Consider the following 22,020-nt stretch of genomic DNA (forward strand, 5'->3'; position numbering starts at 1 on the left):
ATTGGCTGTTGTCATTTTTTATTTTAATTTGACAGTCTAAGTGAAAAGAGGTCAGTGCCCGTGACTAAATAGTCAGGTATTGTCTGTTTTAACAGTTCCTGTGGCACATCAGTGGCCACAGTGCACTGGTTGAAAATTGCTGATCTACAGTAATGAAGATCAGAACTGTGCTTGCCTCATAAAATGGGGGGTATTGTGCACAAGGGAACTCTTAAGGGTGATGAAAATATTCTTTATCTTGATCTGGATGATAGTTATATGGGTGGATTCATTTGTCAAAATTCAATGCAGCATACACTTGTGCCTTTTACCATAAGTAAATTATGCCTCGATAAAGTACTATTAATGTAAAATTCATGTAAGATATTTCTTTCATTTTTTTCCATAAAGTGTGTCATAACTTAGCAGCTGTTCCTTATGTGTTTAAAATAATATTCATTCCCTAAACATAGACCCAGAGCAAAGAATATCATATTAGATTTTACTTTGGATTAGAGCAGTATGTGGAAATACAATGAAGTTCATTGGTGAAACTGAGTAATATAACAAGGCTCAAATATTATAATTAAGGTCTCAATTCATGGTTATTTATACTTTGTAGAAGGGAATTGCTTAAGATTGAGAGGACTATTAATAAGAAAAAGGAAATTTAGTGTACTCCTTTAGGAGTTATGTCTTTGGAAAATTTTAAGTAAACTGCCTTTCACAAAGTGTCTGGATCCGGGAGTCACTCAGGATATCAAGATATAAAAAGTAAATGCAACTCGCCCATCTTCTATTGTGAAATCTGAAGTGTGACGTTTTGTGATATACTCTAAAGATGTCAATTGACCAAAAAAAGCAAAGCAGCTTTCACAGTGTGTTAGAGTAGAAGGTTTCTACTCGACCCCAAGCACGCAGAAAAGAGGTGGAAGGGAAGGCAAGCACCCTCCGCGGCTCCCTCCTCGGCCCGCGGCCTCCGCAGAGCAGGACTACAACGAGGAGGGGGTCGCGGACTTTTCGATGGGCGGCAAGGTGGGTGAAGTCTCAGCGCTGGGGACCTGGGGAAGCCACGGGGCCACACACTAAAAAAAGAAGGTTGCAAGGGGGAAATGTTTAACGAAAAGATAACTTTATTTATTAAATACATGTTATTTGGAGCACAGAGAGGCTACCCAGGCGGAAGTGCTTACGGAGGAGGAGTGCGGCCCTCCCCCTGGGACCGCGATTGGAGCGGGAGTCACAGGGCGATGACTTAGCCTCGGACATGGAGGAACTCCAACGGGAAGAAATCGTTGTAAGGAGAGAGGAGCAGGAGCCAAGCACAGACACCTGGGGAGCGCCCACGACTGGGGCACAGGAGGCGCAGCAGGACAATGCGGGTCAAAGCTCAGGGAGGAGGATGCTTAGGAATGGGAATTGGTCAACACTGTCAAATACTGCAAAAGTAAAAATACATGTATCGACTTATATATAGTTACATATATGCCACTTGTAAACTTACAAAAATACTCTTTATCTATTTTAATTTTGTCCCCCATAAAGGGTAGATGTTTTCCCAAGTTACTTCAGCTTCTATAGTCAGTAAACATTTACACCAAAGAGGAAAAAAAAAACCAAACCTGGATTCCTTCCCAAAATTAATAGAAAACCAAAAAGGCAAAAAGAAAGTTTGGAGAAGGAAATAGAGAATGAGCCTTTCTACCCAAGCTAGGTAGTCATAGGCCACCGCACCAGAGGGGGTGGCAGGGCAGACCGGGCAGGCGCAGGCCACCCGGCACCTTCAGCTGCCGCCCCGATGCCCAGAGGGGTTCCTCTGAAGTACGTTTGAAATAGGGCCAAGAAGAGGTGAGCAAAATCCCTGGGAGAGCACCCAGCTTACACTAGGGGACACTGCTAATGTTTCCCTAACTTGAAAATACAGGGGTGGGCACGAGTAGGTTTATAGATGTTTGTGTGGGAAATACAATGATTAATAAATAATAAAGAAGAATAAATTGTGTTGTGTACTCACAACTGTAAACCTACTCTTGCCCACTCCAGGTATCACAAGGGAATCTAGAGGTCAGTATAGTTATGTAATTTGGTCATGATCATATAATTAATGAGTGTCAAAATTTACCAACTATATCTCCTCTTTGGAAAAACTCGAGTTTTTCAAATATAAAAGCTCATAAATCGGTTGCCATCACAAAGTAGAAAACCATGGGGATTCGTATTCAGGATTATTTTAATAAAATTCTATCTTTTCATTGTATTACTTGATTACCTGCTTTAATTTTCTGTGCTGATTTGAAAGACAAAGTGACTCAGTGGAATAGAACTAAAATTGTTTTTCTCCATATTCCAAGTCATGGAAACTTGAGAAGATGTATTCCTTATTAAGATAGTGGGTTTACAACAGTAACACTCACTCACAAATTGGAAGCTGCTCAGACAGAATTATTATTTCCAAAAAAAGTAAATTGTTAAGCTTTGAGGCACAGGATAAATTAACTGGAGTGAAAGAATTTCTTTTCCAAATTCCAGACAGAAACAGCTTGACACTTTTGAAAGGGGGGTTATGTGAGTTAAAATGTTTTTATGTCTTCCTCATTTCCTGTTTTATCATAATCAACCTCAGCTGTTACATTACTCCAAACTATAGAATTTTGACTGTGAACAAGTTATATTTTCTTTTCAGAACATGTGAATATATTTTCACTTATAAAAGAATAGTAAACACTGAACCTAAGAACACTACATTCACTCTAAGTAGTCTTATACATTGAACCATTTTTGTGTATTATTTATAGTGTTGTTGATGTCTTCCCTGTTTCACCTGCTGAAGTGCTAGGTTATTCTAACCATAGTTGTGGACAAATTGATAGCACATACACATCCTTGGCCAGAAATTTTGATTTAACAAATTTACTATTATACAAATGAGCTTTTTGGTTTATTTTGGCCAAACATAATAGTCAGAATGATCCTTAAAATAGGGCTATTGCTCAACATTAATGAAATTTTAAAGGATAACGTTAGTTGGGGAGCCTTGGTTAGACGTTGTCTCGGCTTAAGCACTTATCCCTCTGAGAAGAGTCAGTGGAAATCAACAGTGAAACTGTTCCAACCTAATGGAAAAAGATGTTTCAAACTTACTTACAAACTTAGTAAAATTAATTTTAATGTTTAATGATTATAAATTTTATAAATCTTAGTTTATTTTCTGCTTCCACATATAAAATGCCCTACAAGGCAAGATACAGACCCAACTTAGTACAAATTACTAAATGAAAATAAATAGAATGTTATATAATAACTAATTATAGTTACAATGTTCTTAAAGAAACAAATGCATTATTAGTCATAGTAACAAAAACTAGAAACAACCCAAATATTGAGGAACATTAGAATGAATAAAGTGTCACATATTTATATGATATAGGACGATGAAAATTTAAAAGTACTGCCACACACAGCATAAGAAGCAAAGGAAGCCACACACACACATGCATGCACACAAAAATACATGTATACTGTAGGATGTCATTCATAAAAGTTCAAAATGTGACAAAATTAATATATGATGTTAGAATTTCCTGCTGGTAGTTATCTTTGGGCAGAAGCATGGAAGTAACAACAGAAGAGGCACAGGGAGGCTTCTGGGCACTGGTAATGGTATATATCTTGATCTGTATGGTAGTTATATAAGAGGGTTCACTTTGTGAAAAGTCACTGAGCTGCATGCTTTTATGATTTGTGCTCTTTTCTGCACATAAGTCATACTTCATTTACAAGTTTATTTTTGATTAGATGGAGTAAGTAGACTCTGTTGTGTCTTTCCCACTGAATACAGTTATAAACCTGAACAGAAGGCATGAAACCACTTAAGGACTCTGAAAAGTAAACAGTAGCAGGAAGATTGGCGAAGAAGACCAGTACCATCAACTGGTGATGGGTTCATCATTTCTACCCCTCAGGTAAGTTTCAACACAGTCCATAAGCAGGAAGTGGGCATGACGCAGAGAGTGCCCCGGAGAAGCCCTCCAGATCTGACTCAGGAAGTGGGAAACGGGTCTCCTAACACTCTATTGTCGTGTACTCTATTCCTGATGCAATCCTGGGACCCTGGTAGCAGCAACATTTCAGCAAGGGAGGCCCTCACAAGCCTAAGATGTAGGGAACTTTCCTTGTTGATTGGACATGTGGTATCAAGAGACTGGGGCAAATCCACATGGTCTCGTCCTCCTACCACTTGGCCTCAGATGTAGAAGCAGTCACAGGAAGTGCCTCACAGAGAAGGATGAGCTTGAACCTCAGCTTTCTGGCCAAAGGACCAAAAATGGGAGCCCCCAAGGAACTGAAAAGTACTCAGGAGATCACAAAGAGAGAGAAGATTGGGCAAAAGCCCATAAAATTGTTTATGAACTGTTGAGTTCTCGCCTGGTTGTGTATGAATCTGACACTAAACAACTACACTACAGACTTTGAAAACTGAACTGTAGGATAGATCATTGCTTTGATTTCACACTGACCACTGGCTGGTATACACATGGGATAGATCTGAAAGGCATTGAAGAGGCTTTGGAAATGGAACTGATACCAAAATCACAACGCACAGAAGACTAGTCAGCCTAAACCCAACTAAATTGACTCCTGCTAAAACAAAAATATTTATTCTTAAATAAGACCCAAATTCTTAGAATATAATATTCAAAATGTCCAGAATAAAATAAAAAATTACTTTTAATATGAAGAACCAGAAAAAAATCTCAATTTGTATAGGGAAAAAACAATTAAATGACACCACTGTTGAAGTTATCCAACAATAACTTTAAGGCAACTTTTATAAATATTCTCCAAAAAATTTTGGTGAACACCCTTGAAATAAATGGAAAGAGAGAAAGTTTTAACAAATAAATACAAGATGTAATAAAGAACATAGTGTAAATTTTAATTTTGAAAATTACAATAACTGAAATTAAAAATACCCTGTATGGGTTCATAGCAGAATGGAGATAACCAAGAAAAGAGTCAATGAATTTGAAGACAGAGTGATAGAAATTATCTAACCTAAAGAAAAAAAGATTCGAGTGGTGGGAATGAACAGATCCTCTGAGACCTGTGGGACAATATCAAAAGTTCTAACATTTATGTCATCATAGGAGTAGAAGAGAAAGTGATGAAGAGAAGAGAAGAGAAGAAGTAATTGCTGAGAGCTCTGCAAATTTGACAAAAGGTATAAATTTACAGATTCAAGAAGCTCAGTTATTCCTAAACAGGATAAACTAAAAGAAATCAATATCCAGATACATCATAATCAAAATGCTAAAAACAAAAATTTTAAAAATCCTGAAAGCAATAAAAAAACCGATGCATTATATACAGGGGAGCAATGATTTGAATGACTGTCAATTTCCCATGAGCAACACTGAAGACAGAAGTAAGTGGAATAACATTTTTTAAACACTGAATGAACTGCCAACACAGAATTCTACATCCAGTGAAAATATCTTTCAGAAATGAAGGTGAAGTAAAGGCATTTTCAGATGAAGGAAAAAAAGAATATTTTGTCACTACAACTGCTTTCTCTAAAAGGAGTACTAAAGGAAGTTCTTCAGACAGAGGGGAAATGATACCAGAAGGAAGGCCAGGAACATCATGAAAGAACAAGAGAAATTATAAACATATGTGTACATACAGTAGGCTATTCTTCTCCTTCTGAATTGTTGAAAACATATTCAATGTTTGAAAGAAGCATTAATGGTTGAAAAATATATATACTATTATCTCATGGGAGTATGTATGACAGATGAGAGAGAGATTCAAATAATCCAAAAGAAAGCAGGCAATAGTAAACAGGAATGAAAAAGAGAGGAAACAAACATAAAATAATAAAATGGTAGGTCTAAATACAAACATACAAATAACTACATCAGGTGCAAATGGTCTAAACACACTAATCAAAAGACACAGATTGGTAAATGGATTAAAAAAAAACAAAAAAAATGACCCGCCTATATGATGTCTACAATAAAATGTATTTTAAATATAACAATATATAGGTTAAAAGTAAAAGGATAGAAAAAGATATACCTTGCAAACATCGGGGTGCCTATACTAATATCAAAGAGAGTAATCTTTATGGCAGGGAAAATTACAAGAGATAAAGAAGGACATTACACCATGCTGGGTCACTTTACCCATAAGACATAAAAATATTAAATGTGTATGTACCAAAATTATATAGAGTTTAAGATTACATGAAACAAAAATGACAGAATTGAAATGAAAAATTTAAAAAGTTCACAGTATTTGGAGACTTAAACATTCTCTCAGTGATCAAGAGATACAGTAGACAGAAAGGGGGCAAGAATATAAAAGAATTAAACAAGAGTATGAATCAATTAATCTAATAGATGTTTAAAGGACATTCCACACAACAACTGGAGAGTACATTTTTCCCCAAAGTGCACATGAAACATTCACCAACAGAGGTCATATTGTAGGTCACAGATTAAATCTTAACAAATTCAAAAGAATCAAAATTATACAAAGCATGTTCTGATCATTATGGAATTAGAATAAAAATTAATAACATAAGCAAGCAAAAATCTCCAAACAGCAGCCAGTTTTTTACAGCACAACCCGAAATAATGCATGAGTCAAAGACATAGTCTCAAGGGAAACTAAAAAATATTTAAACTGAAGAAAAATAAAAATAAAGCATCAAAATTTGTGGGATGCAACTAAAGCCATCTCAGAGGGATACTTATAGTATTAAATTATTAGAAAAGAAAAGTTTCAAACTATAATCTAATCTTTTACCTCAAGGGTGAAAAGAAGCTGAAAAACAAATTGAAAGCAGGAAGAATGAAAGAAATACTAAAGAGCAAAAATCAATAAAACTGAAAACAGAAAAACAGCAAAGCCAAAAAACGGTTCTTTATATCCAGAAAATATAAAGAATTCTCAAAACTCAAAGAAAACAACCCAATTTAAAATAGGCAAAAGACTTGAACAGACACTTCACCAAAAGGATATATACAAATGGCAAATAAGACCATGAAAAAACATTCAACATTATTACCCATTAGGGAAACACAAAGTAAAACCATGATGAGCTATCACTACACACCTATTAAAATGTCTAAAAATTTTTAAAAACTGGCAATACCAAGTGCTTACAAGGAGGTGGAGCAACTAAAACTCTTAGACATGGCTAGTGCAAAACTGAACAGCCATTTTGGCAACAATTTGGCAGTTTTTTATAAAATTAAACATACCCTCACCATATATAACCCAGTAATCCTGTCCCTATATATTTACTCTAAAGAAATGAAAACTTATGTTCATACAAAAACCTAGACACGAATGCTTATCATATAGTTCTATTGACAACCGACAAAAACTAGAAACAACCGAAACATCCTTAAAGTCATGAATGGATAAACAAATGGTTAACACATCCAAGTAATGAAGTATTCAGCAATTAAAATGAATGGACTATTGATATAGGCAACAACTTGGATGAATCTTAAAGGCATATGCTGAGTGGGAAAAAAAAGCCAGTCTCAAAAAGGGTACATGTCATATCATTCCATTTATATGACAATCTCAAAAAAGAAAACCCCTCCTGGTTGGGATATGGAGGGGCAATATAGGGATGGGGAATAGATCCGTGATCACCATGGTGAGAGAAGCTTGTATTTATAAAGACATAGCCTGAGGAAGTTTTTACTGAAGTGATGAAACTGTTTGTATCCTGATGGTAACGATGGTTACACAAGTCTGCACATGCATTCAAATTCCCAGAATTCATAAAATATATAGAATTTGTAATGATCAAAAGGGTCAATTTTATTAGATGCTAATTTTAATAAAATTAATATAAATACTAAATAATTTTAAAAGCTTACTTTAAAATACAGGACACAAATGTCCCCAAATAAGACTTGAGCATCTAGGTTATATCAAAGGTTAATTTGACTACAAATGAAACCCCAAAAGATAGTGATGTACTACTCACCACTGCTTGCCCCTCTACAGTTTCCATTACTAGAATCCATAGGAAAATCTGAAAGGGGATAGAATAAAGAATCATGACAAATTCATTATTATTCCAAAAATTTTCACATAAAAATCTGTATCAGTCATAGGCATGATTTAGGGAAGAAGCAGGTGTCTCAAGGAAGAGGATTCTTCTTTGTCACGAGGCTGTCACTCTGTCATTTATAGGTCAAATAAAGGCAATACCTATTCTTTCACGGGGTTGAAAGATAATGTATTTTTGGGAATCCTCATCAACTGTGCATAAAATTTCAGGACTTAATAAATAAAGTTTGTGAATTATGAGCATCCTACACATATTAGGCACTCACCCAACACTTACCTTGTGATGCCTAAAAGAACCAAACACACCTCCTCAATAAACAGAAGTATCACACTTCAATGGAATACATTTAAAGTCTTAGCACCTAAGGAAAAAACTTTCAGAAAGCACTCTCATGCTCTTTGCTAACTATAGATTAAACAGTTCTTGAGTAAAAGGAACCCTACCATCCAAGGATTACTCAAACCAGTGTAAATAGATGTGTGATTGGAAATCACCATTCACTCTTTTCCTAATCCCATAATTACAGAAAATGGCACTGATAAATGGTAATAATGTAAAGTTCTGCATTCTAGTTAATAAAGCAGCCTCTAATGAATAACATTGAGAGCCTCAACAAAGCACCATGCTGAGAGATGCTGTACCTACCTCTATATTCTTATTGACACTTCAACTCAGTACTTTTAAACAAGAGTTTTATATTTGTATTAACACTTTATGTTAAATGAGTTTAATGTCTCTCTTTACCCTAGCAGAAAATAACATTCTTTCTTTTTCTTCATAGTTCGTATTATAAATACATTAAACAAGGAGGAGTTAATACTATTTTAGGACAACAGCACTCAAAATTACAATTAATGAATTATTTTCCCAGGCTTAATAATCATTAGCTGATAATCAAAAAGCTATATCTAAGGAAAGATAGCAATTACCAAATAAATAAATAAGCAGGCAACAAGTACTTGATTCTAAAATATTTGGTTCAACTTAGTCATATACTGTGAATTTAATGACTTTTATTCTATTCAAGGACTTCATTCACGATAAATATACCCAGGTATTAAAGTCATGTGCCATTTGTTTTTCCATTCCTGAGTAAGTCCAATAATCATGTGATGATATGCATACGATTTATATGATCTCTCTGTAAATTAAGAAATCACATAAATCACATTTTAAATAACTGTTTAGTGTTAAAAGGCTGAAATACAAATGAAAAAAATAAACTCTTGGAAAAGAAAGCCACTTTGAACCAGCTGAATCTAGGAAAGTGGTTTTCTTCTTTCATGCTTAGTCACAGAAAAATGTTTCTATATTTTTTAAAGTGCTTCAAAGTCAATAATTAGAATTGCAAAAGAGAAAAACCAAAGTTTCCTCATTATAAAGAACTCAAAAAATGCTTTTAGAAAGTTAAACTTAGAAATTCTAACGAAATGCTCCTCAACTAAAATGACAGGTATTAGTTGGTTTTCTGCCCCAGGGATTTCTAGTAGGGGTCATAGTGATTTCCAGAAAAATAGTCCTTAAAGAATCTGGGGAAAGTAGGGGGTGTTTTACAGGTAGAGAATAGCACGTGCAAAGGTATGGGGATCAGGAACCGCAGTCCATGCTCAGCAAGGGACCTGCAAGTTTTCCAGCATGGCTAACCTAGAGGTGTATGCTGAGCAAAATGAAGCTAGAGAGCTGAGAAGGGATGAGATCATGAAGTCTAGAGGCAGGCAACAAGAATTTTAAGCAACAGATTTGCATTTCATAAAGATCACCTGGTTAGGATATGGAGGGGCAGTACAGGAGGTGAGCCAGTTATCATCTTATGACCAGAATCCGTGTGACAAATGGTGAGGTCCAAACTAAGAAAGTAGCGGTAGAGAAGGAAGGCAGGGAATTGGATTCCGAGTAGATTCACTACCACTACTGAATGTCAGAGATGAGGAACAGGGTAGAAACAAGGCTGACTTTCAGGCCTGGAGTATGAGGGTGGTAGTGGCCAAAGCAATATAGAAAATACTAGAAAAGAATCAACCTGTGAGAGTAAGGGAATGATGAATTTACTCTGGAGCCTGCTGAGATTGAGGGGCTAAGGGAGAGATGGGAAAACATGGAAAGTTATGTTCTCTGATATCTCAAAAGAGGTCATTATATCTTATCTCTTGAAATCCCTTGTCCAGTAGAAACTATGCCACAAATTTTGAATTCTGATCTTTTTCCAGGTTAGCGCTATGCAGGATATTACTCTCCTGTGATGCTGGGTAGCTCTGAGCCACAGCTCCCAGCTGGGAATCATGAGGGTAAACAACCGATACTCTGCAGTGTACTATGTTGCCAGCATTTTTTGGACAGTGTGTTCTGAGAGCATTTAAGGTAGGCCAGCCTAGGCTATGATGTTCGCTATGTTAAATGTATTAAGTACATTTTCAACTTACAGTGTTTTCAACTTACTGTAGGTTTATCAGGATGTAACCCGATCATAAGTCAAGAAGCATCTCTATATAAATGGGCTTTCAAAATACAATGATAAAAACACTCCATTAACTGTAATCTGATGGTCAAAGGACAGATTCTCTCTAAAGTGAGGAATCCCCTCTTTCTTCCTAAGAGAATAAGTGTAATGTAGAATGGGTTCTAGTTTGAATCTTCTTTTTCTTATTAGCTTTATGAACTTGGACAAGTCACTCACTTCTATTTGGACAACAGCACTCAAATAATCTTCTCTATTTGCTTCAGCTTTCACTTTTGCAAAATGGAAACAGTTACACACCATGTAGTTATGATGATAATTAAATAAATTAATATGCATCACACAGTTAAAACAGCACCTAGAACATGCAAAGTGTTATTTTTTACTCTGTTGCTGCTAATGATCCCTCTCCTGAGGATCATATGTCTTCCCCACAATCACGTTGTTATTAAACATCTGTAATTATGCTTTACCGTTTACCAATCACTTTGCATGGATATTTCTTTTGTTCTTCACAGTCCCCAATGTCAATGGCAAATGACTTCCTCAAGGTGCAACGTTAATAGCAAATCTGGAATTCCAACTCAGGGCCTATAACTCTCGAGCTGTGATTTTCTTCAAATTAAGAAATATAGCTACCTTTTAATTATTCTACATGTTTATATGATGGCACTTGATCTCCTCTTGTTATACATCTAGTAGGAAGAGAACAGCCAACTATAATTTAGTCAATTTTGCTATTTATAGCAACAACTATTTGGAAGTTTGTGGGGAACAAAATAAAAAACAAATTATTAAAATAAGATTTGGTGACCACGGATAATTGGGTTAGCTGTAAATTAAATAACACTTTGAGATATTCTTCCCTGCCCCATCCAGAGTGCCTTTCAATATTTTACATGATGAAGGATTCTTAAAATCTTGTTTTCTCTCCAGTTTTAATCTAAAATTTCCACTTCTCCTTTCCATTCCATCTTCCTCCTATCACACTAAATAAGTCTTCCTTCTTAGTATTTGGCCCCTCAAATATTTGTAGACCAGGGCTAAAGAAAAGACTGCCTGTTCCTCAGAGAGTGGAGAAATGATTAAACAGCAGTTCATGCATGGGAAAGTTGGCCCAGCTCTGCCCGGCGAGACAGGGCCTGGAGAAACGTGTTGAGTAAGAGCTGGGGTGACAAGTTAACACTGCCACGGAGGCCAGCAATGACTGAGGAGTGATTATAAAGCCCTTGGCATGGGAAGCTATGGGTGTTGTATAAATAGCTGTTAAATATCATACCATAAATTTTCTTAAATACATGATTTCTAAGTTTCTGAGATAAACTATTTGTAACTAACAGACATCTATCAGACTCATTCTTTTTTCCTGTTGATCCCAAAGGAATCTGTTCTAGAACCTGAGGTCCAGGTCGATGTGTATAAAAAGAAATATTAAGCTTATGTACCAGAAGATCTGCTTTTCTAGTTGGGTCCCACTGCGAAGCTTGTTTTCCAGACCTGAACTGATAAAAGTTCTATCTACAATGACCGATGTACCATGTCTGAAAACAAATGAACAAAAAAAATGGCACTTTGCTATGCTATAACCATCATAATCCTACTGAAACTGCTACAGCAGCAGCAGCAGTTTGTTAAGGGCCAAGAACCAGGTAATATATATGCTGTTTAATTTCATCTTCACCATGCTTATCGGGTGTAGACAGTATTATCCCCATGTTACAGGTCAGAACACTTTGAATCAGAATGGTTATATAATTTCTCTCTGGTAACAGTTGACGTGAAACAGAATCAAGGTTCAACAACTGGTCTGTCCATACTCTCTACCCACCATACAATATTAAAGATTTGCCTAAATATCTTAATTAACTGGCTGAATGGCTAACTTGAACTGATAAAATTCTCAGATAAAGCAGTCCTGCATGTAGCCATAACTATATAGTAAATGTAAAATGTGGAAAAACAATAAATTACATGTGAATTTATTAGCAATGGTCAGGATATGATCTTTTCTTTATAAATATAGGATGTGTCCTTAGTAGTTCAAAAGCAAAAAGCAATTTGAAGCAATACTCCACTGCAGTAAGACTTTGCTTTGTAAAATGTGCTAAACTTGTTTGTGGAGTCAGTCATACTGCACTAGGAGGAAACACATCCATGTGAATGGTAGGATTTTTTAAAAAAGTCTTCTTGGCATTGAAGGAATGTGAAAGGTGGTCGCATTTTATTCAGGAAGACCTTATTTTTATAGTCAGCTGGGTTCTGGTCAGAAGACATAGGAACTCTGTTTATACCTGGAGGAAGGTGGGGGTGGAGGGATCCAGCTTTATGAACTATCATATCCCACTGAAGCAAGGAGAATATTTGCATCATAAATTAAACTGGCCACATGCAGTAGTTTCTAAGCAATTCCAGGTGCCTGACAGTTTGACCCAGGACAGAGAATGTAATTTTCAGAAAGCTGGCCTTGGAAGCCAAGGGGACCCTTCAGGCTAGAATCCACCCCTCCATTCCCCATCCCCCAAACCCCTTCAGCTCCCTCCTGCCACAACAGACTGATTCACACTGTTAAAGTTAAAGGTGGGGGTGGGGGGGAACCATGACCAAAATATGGTTCCAGCTGCCACCTACCCCTGCTTATTCTACTAGCAAGGATGCTGTCAGCAAAACAGATATTACGGCATTTTAAAGCAGCTCAGAAATCAGGTCCCATGGACTGACAAATTGTTTCCATGCATGTCCTATTTATTTGAGTGCTTCAATGAGGCAATTGTTCTGTATTTGGTCCACAATGACTTAGGTAACTCAGGGACACTTAAGGAAACTGCTTCCCATCCACATTGACTATGGCTTTTGAGAGCCATTAACCTTGCCAAACCTCTCATTTGAGGGCCAGCTCTGAGAGGTTTCAGAGCAAGCCTTCTCCTTTAAGGGGAGGAATGCATTGCAGTGTGAACCCTGGCCACCTCATTCCCAGACCCTGGCCTGAGATGAACACCAGCATTTAACTGATTCTAAGTACCTGGCAACCCAGGGCAGCAACTCACCAAGCTCTTCCAGAGTCTGCGCACCCCATGACACTAGTGAGTTCAAAGTCTCAAGAGTGCGCTTTTAGTCCAAAGAGTAATAACAAATTCATTTCTCTCTGATTACTTCATACAACCAGTTCCTGGTTCTTGGTTAAAATCAGGAAGACAAGAGGTATATTCAAAGACTAAGTGAGGTGACCATCAAACAGTTCTTGAAATGTTTCTGTTCAGGTTTGGTTTTGTGACTATTTGTGTAAGTACTTTTCCCCTTCCACTCTTTGTATTAAGAGAGTAATATGCACAAAAAGCAATTTTTTCAAATCAGTTCCCTGACAGCCAAGAACTTTTAACTAGAAATGGACTGAGGACATAACCTTAGGCTGAGCACATTGAGAGGTGAAAGGAAAAGTTGATGCTCAAGAAATGAACAGAGATGGAGGCAGTTCAGCCCTCACATTCAAGGACAGAGCTGATCTGAAAAGGGTATGAAAGAGGACCAATCATAAAAGATTGAGTTTATTTTCAAAGTATATGAAGGGTGAAATCTGAGTTTGGGTGAGTTGGTAGGAGTGATACTGAGTTAGAATTGAACGGACCATAATGAACTGGATTTACTTGGGGGTCTTAAGAGTTAGGACTGTCATAATGAGACCAAACACTAGTGAGAAAACAACTTGTGGTTCATTCCATTAAATGTAGAACTGCAATAAAGTTTTATGGTAGGGAAAGATTGAAATGAATGTGTGGATGTGTGGTTGATGTACACACAGAGAAAGAGCATGAAATAAGATACAGAAGACAAATTATTTGCAGAGGATAAGAGAGGGATAAGAGGTGAGATTAAAAATAACATTACATGAGTGTGTGATGATAACATGCCTTAAATATAACTCCTTTCATCCATATGTCATTTGCAAAATGACTTGAAGGCATGTGGGAATGTGAAATGCACCCAGCAATTTCACTCTGCCAGCTCTGTGGCTGGAGCAAGTCACAGAAGCTAATTAGCAGTGCATAGCAATGTTTCACAGCTGTTTCAGCCTGGAATGGAAGAACAATTTATCTCATTGAAAGGAGAGGGAAATTTAAGGTGAAGGTAATTGCTCAAATTGGATTTTGAGCAAACACATACCACTAACATCTGTGGGTCAGAGTAAGGTTACTGAAATTATCTTGGCACTTTTAATGATTAAAAGAACATGGTGTTTGCACCATACAATCTTGACAAGCATCTAAAACATTACAGACACAGATGATAGAGAAAGCAAGGGAATCGGGCAAGAAAGCTCAGTGATTGTAAACAAATAAAATGAGAAAAGAGCATCACTATACAAGATCTGGTCATTCTCACATGCAAAGAGTGGCAAGTGAAGAAGGGTCAGGCATGAGCAGAAGTCTGATGGGAGTGGAATAAACTGTATTTTAGAGAAACACATCCCCTGTTGGAAGAGAGTGCATCCGATAGGAAGGGTGATGAGGCGAAAGGAAAAAAGGGGGAGATTCAGAGAAGCGTTATAAAGAGAAAAAGGCTTAGAGAAGAAAGACTAGTAACAAGGACACCGAGAAGTAAGCGGGCTGTGAGGCGGGGCAGAGGCCGGGCAGGGTCAGACTCACCCGCTCCGTCCGCGGTGACGATGGCCTCGGGAGAGATGCACACGCCGCGGTCGTACACCGGCAGCTCCTCGCAAGCCAGGCTCTCGGGCCACGAGTGGCGGTACTTGATGAGGATGGGCTCACAGCCCTGCCGGGCCCGCTCGCACACAGACTTGCAGGGCTTGATGGGCTCGTGCTGGAAGTCAATGGTGCAGATGGGCGCGTACATAGCACAGAGGAAGAAGAGCAGGTCGGGGCTGCAGTGGGTGCCCAGCAGCCCCTCGAACTGCTCGATGGCCAGGATGGCGTTGGCCTGGGTGCTGTGGTGCAGGTGGTTGGGCATCTTGGTCATGTTCCAGGGCAGGGACTTGCACAGGGGGATGCGGACGGGCTCACAGGCTGCAGCCCGGGCTCCGGGCGCGCGGAGCAGGCAGAGCGCCGCCAGGGCGAGCAGCCCGGCCCGCAGCAGCAGCATCCCTCCCGCGCTGCCGCAGACCATGATCCCGGCAGGACGGGGCAGGGCGCAGCAGTGCCAAGGACGCCGAGAGGCCCGCGCCGCCGTCTCCTCCTCCCCCCTGGAACTGGACACAATGATCTGGGAGCTTCTCCTCCCCCGGCAATCTCACAGCTTCCTAGGATCAAATTCCCCCAATGGGGTCCCACGAGCGCCGCCGAGCCCCAGCCGCCGCCCCTGCCGCTGCTGCCGCTCCGGCTGCCCCGTCCCGACGACGTCTAAACCTTCTGCGGCCGCGGCATCTATTTATTTCTCGTCCCCTCTGGCAGGAACGTCCGACTTCGCTAATGAATCGGAGGAGAGGACGACGAGAGGACACGAGAGAGAAATCAAAACAAAAGTAGAATTCAACTGAGGTAGCTGTTGCCCTGGGGCGTCACGCCCCGGGATTGCAAAAAGGTGCGAAAAGAAGCCTGAAATTCTCCCCAGTGAGGAGGACGGCGCGGAGGGAGTGTAGGGGGAGAGGCAGGCAGGGAACCCGGAGGGCAAAGTCTCCTAATGTGGGGAGAGGTGCAGCGAGCGCTGAGCCAAACGATCCACTTCTTGCTCTGAGCTGCCGCGGCTGCAGCGACCCGCTTGGCCGGAGGGGCCGGAGGGCGGTCCGCGCCTCGGACCCGCGGGTCTTCACTTCCCTACCTCCAGGCCGGAGAGGCAGCTCCCACCCCCCGTGCAGACCCAGCCTTCCAGCGCCTGCCCCCCTTCCCAGGAAGTCGGGGATCTGGGGAGAGAAGGTCTGTGGTTGGCCGAGGGGAGGGAAGCCCCGAGCAGCAGGGAGGACGCGATAACCCCAGACAACTCCGGCCTGAGACCTGCACCTCTCCCCACCCCCACAGCGCGGAGCCGCCCCCGCGGGCTCCCAAGGGCAGCCTCGGCCCCCTCCTGAAGGGCTCGCCCCCGTTTCCCACTGAGGAGTCTCCCCTTTTCCCCACGTAGGAACCCACCTAGCCCCTCTCTCCCTGGCAACGCACACTACAGCTTTATCTCTGTGATCACCAGAGCTCTGCAGAGAGTCAGACAAGGGGGGCGGGGGAGGAAGAGACCGGAGCCCTGCCACTTAAAACGTCCAAGTTGCAGAAAACAGGGGCCCTTGAGGCAATGGTGAGGGCTTAACCCAGAGCTCCGGACTGCAGAAGTCTGCATTTTGAGTAAGTTAATGGAGGGAAATTGCCTTTCATTAAAAAAAGAAAAGAAAAGAAAAAAGGAAGAAGAAATGTTGTACATAATTGCAAATAGGCCACCAGAAGACCAGAAGCAAGAAAAAAAAACTTTTTTCTTAGTTTTTTCCTTTGCCCTGCAGACAGAACTTTTCGAGTTTTGCTTTTGAAGCTTAGGAAAGAAAACCAACTGCTTTAAAGTACTTGGACATTTTTCCCCCCCGATTTTACTCCCTGAAATAAAATGGCACTTATTATTTGACTCCCCACCAACTACTTCGGCTAACGCTGGAGAGAAATGTGTAGGAAAATTACACCACACATAATAATGACGATGATGATGACAACAATAAAACCCTTTCCATCCAAATGAGTTCAGTCTAGAGGAGAAAATAGAAAACAGATCCCCTCCTGGTCTGATTCTTGCCACTAATGAGCCACCTCTCCCTCCCCCCTTTTCAGGTCGTATTGTAAAAGGAATGACCGGCAGAGGCCCTCAAACCCTGCCCTTTCAGTGGGAAATCACTGAGCAGAAGGATTACAAAACGTCAGAAAACAGCCCTCATTGAGAGGAGAAGGAAGCAACCCCTAAAACAAAACAGGAAGTCACCTTTGCTCCCCTACATCATTGAAATGTTTCGCGGCTTTAATCCATCCATTTCTCAGTCAGTGATAAGCAGAAAAAGGATGCCCCGCCCCCTCCTTCAGAGCGCACAGTGAGATGTGGGTTTCCATTCCTCAGCCCTGACTCCACAGCGTTAAGAAATGTCCCTGCTAATTGGAGATGATGAGGTTTTTATCTCTAAAATGACCATAAACAGCAAAGTGGGCCTGAAGTAAAATTTTGCAGAAGGAAGTTTGTTCCATTTAAGAGGAAAAAGAAAAAACAACAACAACAGAGGGTAGAGAGGAAGTCAGTTAATATCCAAACTTTGCCTGGCCTACAATTATTTAGTGTCATTTAAAAAAAAGAAAGTCAACAATTATATAAATGAATTAGATGAAAACTTATTTAGCAAGTGAAATGTAGGGGGAAATATTTTTAAACAGTCAATATTAGAGCATTTTGGGGCTATTCTGTACAAAGGAAAAGTAGGTGGAATTTTCAGTAAATTAGAAGGAAGACGTGAGGGTTAAATATAATAGATTCTTTGCTATCTTAAATCTTCATAGCATTAAGAAGAAATGAGCCAATTGTCTTAATGGTCTCCAACTCTCTGCCTTAAAGGCTGTTTTTCTTCCCCTACACAGAAGTCAGTTATCCCCTTTGTCTAACATATTCCCTCACAACTTTTCTTTAATTCAAAATTCTCTTTATCAAAACCACAAATAAGTTTCCGTGCCTCCCAGAAGCCTTTTGTTCAATTTTGCTAGTTAGCGTCCCTTGAAGAGTATTCATTTTTTCAAATTATTCTTTAGCATCTGTCAATTTATTGCTTCAAAAAAGAATTTTTCATTATTCATCTGGGTGTGCTCTGCCTTCCTTAAGAGCATGTATGATGTTTTATAGAAGAGTTTGTCTTCTACTCTATTTCTTTTGAAATAGACATTTGAGAAACATTGGCTGATGGAATTTGAAAGGCAACATTTTAAATATTAAATATACATGTCTTAAAGAGATGTAAAATCAAACCAAATAAATAGCGATAGCTAAATTTGGCAAATAAGCTGTATGGTCATGAAGGAAAAACAAATTAAATATGTCACACAGTTTCCACTAATGGATGAGCCGTAATCCTAAAAAATGAGCGCCTTCCAACAGGCCCACACTTACCAAAAACTAAGGAAGGATGGAACCTGGTGTCCCAGAGGAAATGGGTCATAGGAAATTTGTTTCTCTGACATTCTGGTTTATGCAGTTTAGTTCAACAGACAGAACACTGATCTTTGTGTGAAACTGCACCTGGGTTACATGAAAGCTGATTTTTTTTAGATATTTCTCTGTATCTGGTAAAGAAATTTCAAATTAGATAATTGGCAGAAAACACAAAAGGAGCTGGAGAATTGGAGTTTTTAAGTGATATTTTGATGGAAATATTAACAGTGATCTTTTAGAACTCACTTTTTAGAACTGAGGATGAAAAATCAGTTTTATGCAGTAGATTTTATATTTGAGAAATTTGTCTAGGTGGCAAACACAAATTACTAGTATAAAAATATCCTGCTGCAAAGGAGTCGTATGGAGACTGAATTCCAGGACCTGGAAGGGCTCTCCAAGGTATATCCCATGGGCGTCTTCCAGGATACCTCAGAGTAAACACGGGGCACCCAGCTCTCGGAGACCTGTGGCACGGCACCCACACAGTTGGGACTATGGATCAGTTCTGGGCTCCACAGCTGCTTAGGAAGTACCCCCAGACCCAGTCATGGCCAACCAGTGTTCTTAGAATGCATCACAGCACCGTAGTCAGTGGCAGTTCATTTCACTTCCTAACGACTGTTCCCGAAGCATTAAGAAAAGATCTTGCCCTAGCTGGGTTGCTCAGTTGTTTGGAGTGTCATCCTGTACACCAGAGTGTTGTGGGTTTGATTCCTTGGTCAGAGCACACACCTAGGTTGTGGGTTCGACCCCAGTAAGGATGCATATGAGAGGCAACAATCAAAGTTTCTCTCTCGCATTGGTTTCTTTAATTCCAAAATTTAAATTTTACCAATTAAAAAATTGCAATGTCTTGTTTTGTAAATAAGTTCAATATGAACATTTTCATCTGTTTAAATACACTTTAAACTTACCCCAGGTTTGTGTATGTAAGACTCTCCATCCACACCTGTCCTGTATGAAAATGTGTTTACATTTCTACAACCAGGGCTTATAGGTGGAATAATTAACAACTAACCCAGCATGGATATGGACCCATCAGAATGAGTGTGGCCAGTGCCATTCTGTACCAACTGAGTACCAGCCATAGTACCCAAGGAGCAAGGGAAACAGTGTTTATTGAGTAGCTACTACATGTGAGGTACATACAAGAAGTCCAGCCATTGTTAATATAACAAGAATGGTTTGCGCAACATTGATGTAACCTGGTAGCCAAGGAGAGTGGACTGGAAAGCACATGTGTGAACAATGATGACTTCACTGTACTAATTGGAGGGGGCAGTAGACTCCACTGAGTGAACATGTGCACTATGTGGCTGTCACATTCAAAATGACTGAACAAGTAGAGCAGTGAATCTGCATCATTCATTTGCATTAAGCTTGAAGATTATTCCACAGAAACTATCTGGGTGATTCAGAAGACTTTCAGGGACTATGTAATGGGTGCAGCACAAATAAAAGTGTGGCACAAACACTTCAAAGATGGTCAAGAATCTGTTGAAAGTGATTCATGCTCTGGAAGGCCTGCAATAAGTAGAACACCTAAGGACATTGAACATGTATGGGCTGCAATCAACAAAGATTGGCAAATGACAGTGCGAGAACCAGAAGCTGATCTGGTGATTTCAAAAACTACTGCGTCGGAGATTTTGACCCAGGATCTTGGCATGAAACGTATTGTAGCGAAATTGATTCTGCAGCTTCTGCTACCAGAGCAGAAAGAACATTGTGCTGCAGTTGCTAATGACTTGATTCAAACCACGACCAATGAACCAGATTTCCTCAAGAAGGTCATAACCAGAAGTGAATCGTGGGTCTATGGCTATGATGTGGAAACGAAGACCCAGCCATTCCAATGGAAGTCACCTGATTCTCCATGCCCGAAGAAGGTGCAACAAAGTTGCAGCAAAATGAAAACCATGTTACCTGTGTGGTTTGATTGGGAAGGTGTCCATCATGAGTATGCCCCTCCAGGCCAAACAATTAATAAGTAGCACTACCTCAATGTTCTTCGCTGGTTGAGAGCTGCAATACGTGAAAACAGCCACAGCTATGGGCAACTGGTTATTGACAGCTTCCATCATACAACACGCCCACTCGTGCACCATGCCTTGTGTAGAGTTTTTTGGTGGAACATCAAATCACCCAGGTGACTCAGTCCCCTTAGAGCCCAGGTTCCTGTGACTTCTGGCTTTTCCCAAAACTAAAATCACCTTTGACAGGGAAAAGATTTCAGACCACTGAAGAGATTCAGGAAAGTACATGGGTCAGCTGATGGCGATTCCAAAGGATTCTGCAGTGTTTTGAAAAGTGGAAGAGATGCTGAGAGAACTGTGTGAGGTCCCAAGTTTCCTACTTCGAACGGGACTGAGGTGTCATTGCCCTAGTACAATGTTTCTTGTATCTTCAATAAATGTCTCTATTTTTCATATTACATGCTTACATACCTTCTGGGAGCACCTCATAAACCACACAATGCTTTGCAGGAGGTGTTAGTTCCAAAGATGAAGAAACTGAGGCTCAGAGGAATGAAAAAATCTCCCAAAGCTAGATAAGGGCCTGTCAGAAATGGGACTTGAATCCAAGCTCTTTTCACAGTTCCAACAAACACTTCTTCCGGGGTGGAAGGGAGCTGGGAATGGGAAGATCCTGACCTCTCTGTGAGCCTGAGTCTTGGCCTTAACCGCAACCATACTGATTGTCATGTACTGCTTCTACATACCCAGGAATAGAATGCAAAGCCTTGCATTTCAAATGGGGAGAACTTCCTGCTGCATGTCCTCTACCTGAGATATTCTGTGGATCTAGTAATTCTTCAAGTTCCACTTTTAAAAAATCTTACCTTTCCAGTCTCCAGGCAATCCAATAAAAGCTTCTACCTGTTAGCTACATCATTAGGGCAGTGACTCGCAAACCGTAGTGTGCAACAGAATCCCTTGCAGGGCTTCTGAAGACATAGATTGCTGGGTCTGAGGAGCAGACTGAGAATTTGCATTTCCAATAAGTTCCCACATGATGCTATACAGCTGTTCAGTAACAACACTTTGAGAACCACCTTTTTGAAGTAGGTATTAAGCCCCGAATTACCCTTAGTAAACTCTTTACATCCTATAAGGATTTCATTATTTTATCTCCTGGTTATCCCTTTTTACAAGGAATTTAGAAACAAAATTTTAATAAGCAACCTAATAGCTAAATGACACTGAATGGAGTGAGCCAGGGGCCTGGGGGAGGACTCGACACCTCTCTTAGTGACTCAGAGGCCATCCTCAGAACCGCAGGGAGACTGGACAATAAAATCAGGTTTCTCTCCGATCCCAATGGACTTTCCTGAAGGAAAATAGCGCCACTCCACACCTATTGCAACAAAAGAACAATAGAT

General features: G+C 39.9%; 1 protein-coding gene across 1 annotated transcript in view; it reads right to left on the reverse strand.

The window, feature by feature from the left end:
* Window positions 1-15,883, reverse strand: part of FRZB (frizzled related protein) — a 32,348-nt gene extending 16,465 nt beyond the window's left edge. The window contains exons 1-2 of the mRNA XM_054562392.1: window positions 15,173-15,883; window positions 7,991-8,038 (exon numbers count right to left, since the gene is read on the reverse strand). Of these exons, the coding sequence (XP_054418367.1) occupies window positions 7,991-8,038; window positions 15,173-15,650 (526 nt within the window). The 5' untranslated portion in view covers window positions 15,651-15,883. The remainder of the gene's footprint in view (window positions 1-7,990; window positions 8,039-15,172) is intronic.
* Between the last annotated feature and the right edge of the window lie 6,137 nt (window positions 15,884-22,020).

Source organism: Pteronotus mesoamericanus, unplaced genomic scaffold (genome assembly GCF_021234165.1).
Source record: "Pteronotus mesoamericanus isolate MK-2021 breed Mesoamerican mustached bat unplaced genomic scaffold, CSHL_Meso_final scaffold_651, whole genome shotgun sequence".
In the NCBI taxonomy this organism is placed as follows: Eukaryota; Metazoa; Chordata; class Mammalia; order Chiroptera; family Mormoopidae; genus Pteronotus; species Pteronotus mesoamericanus.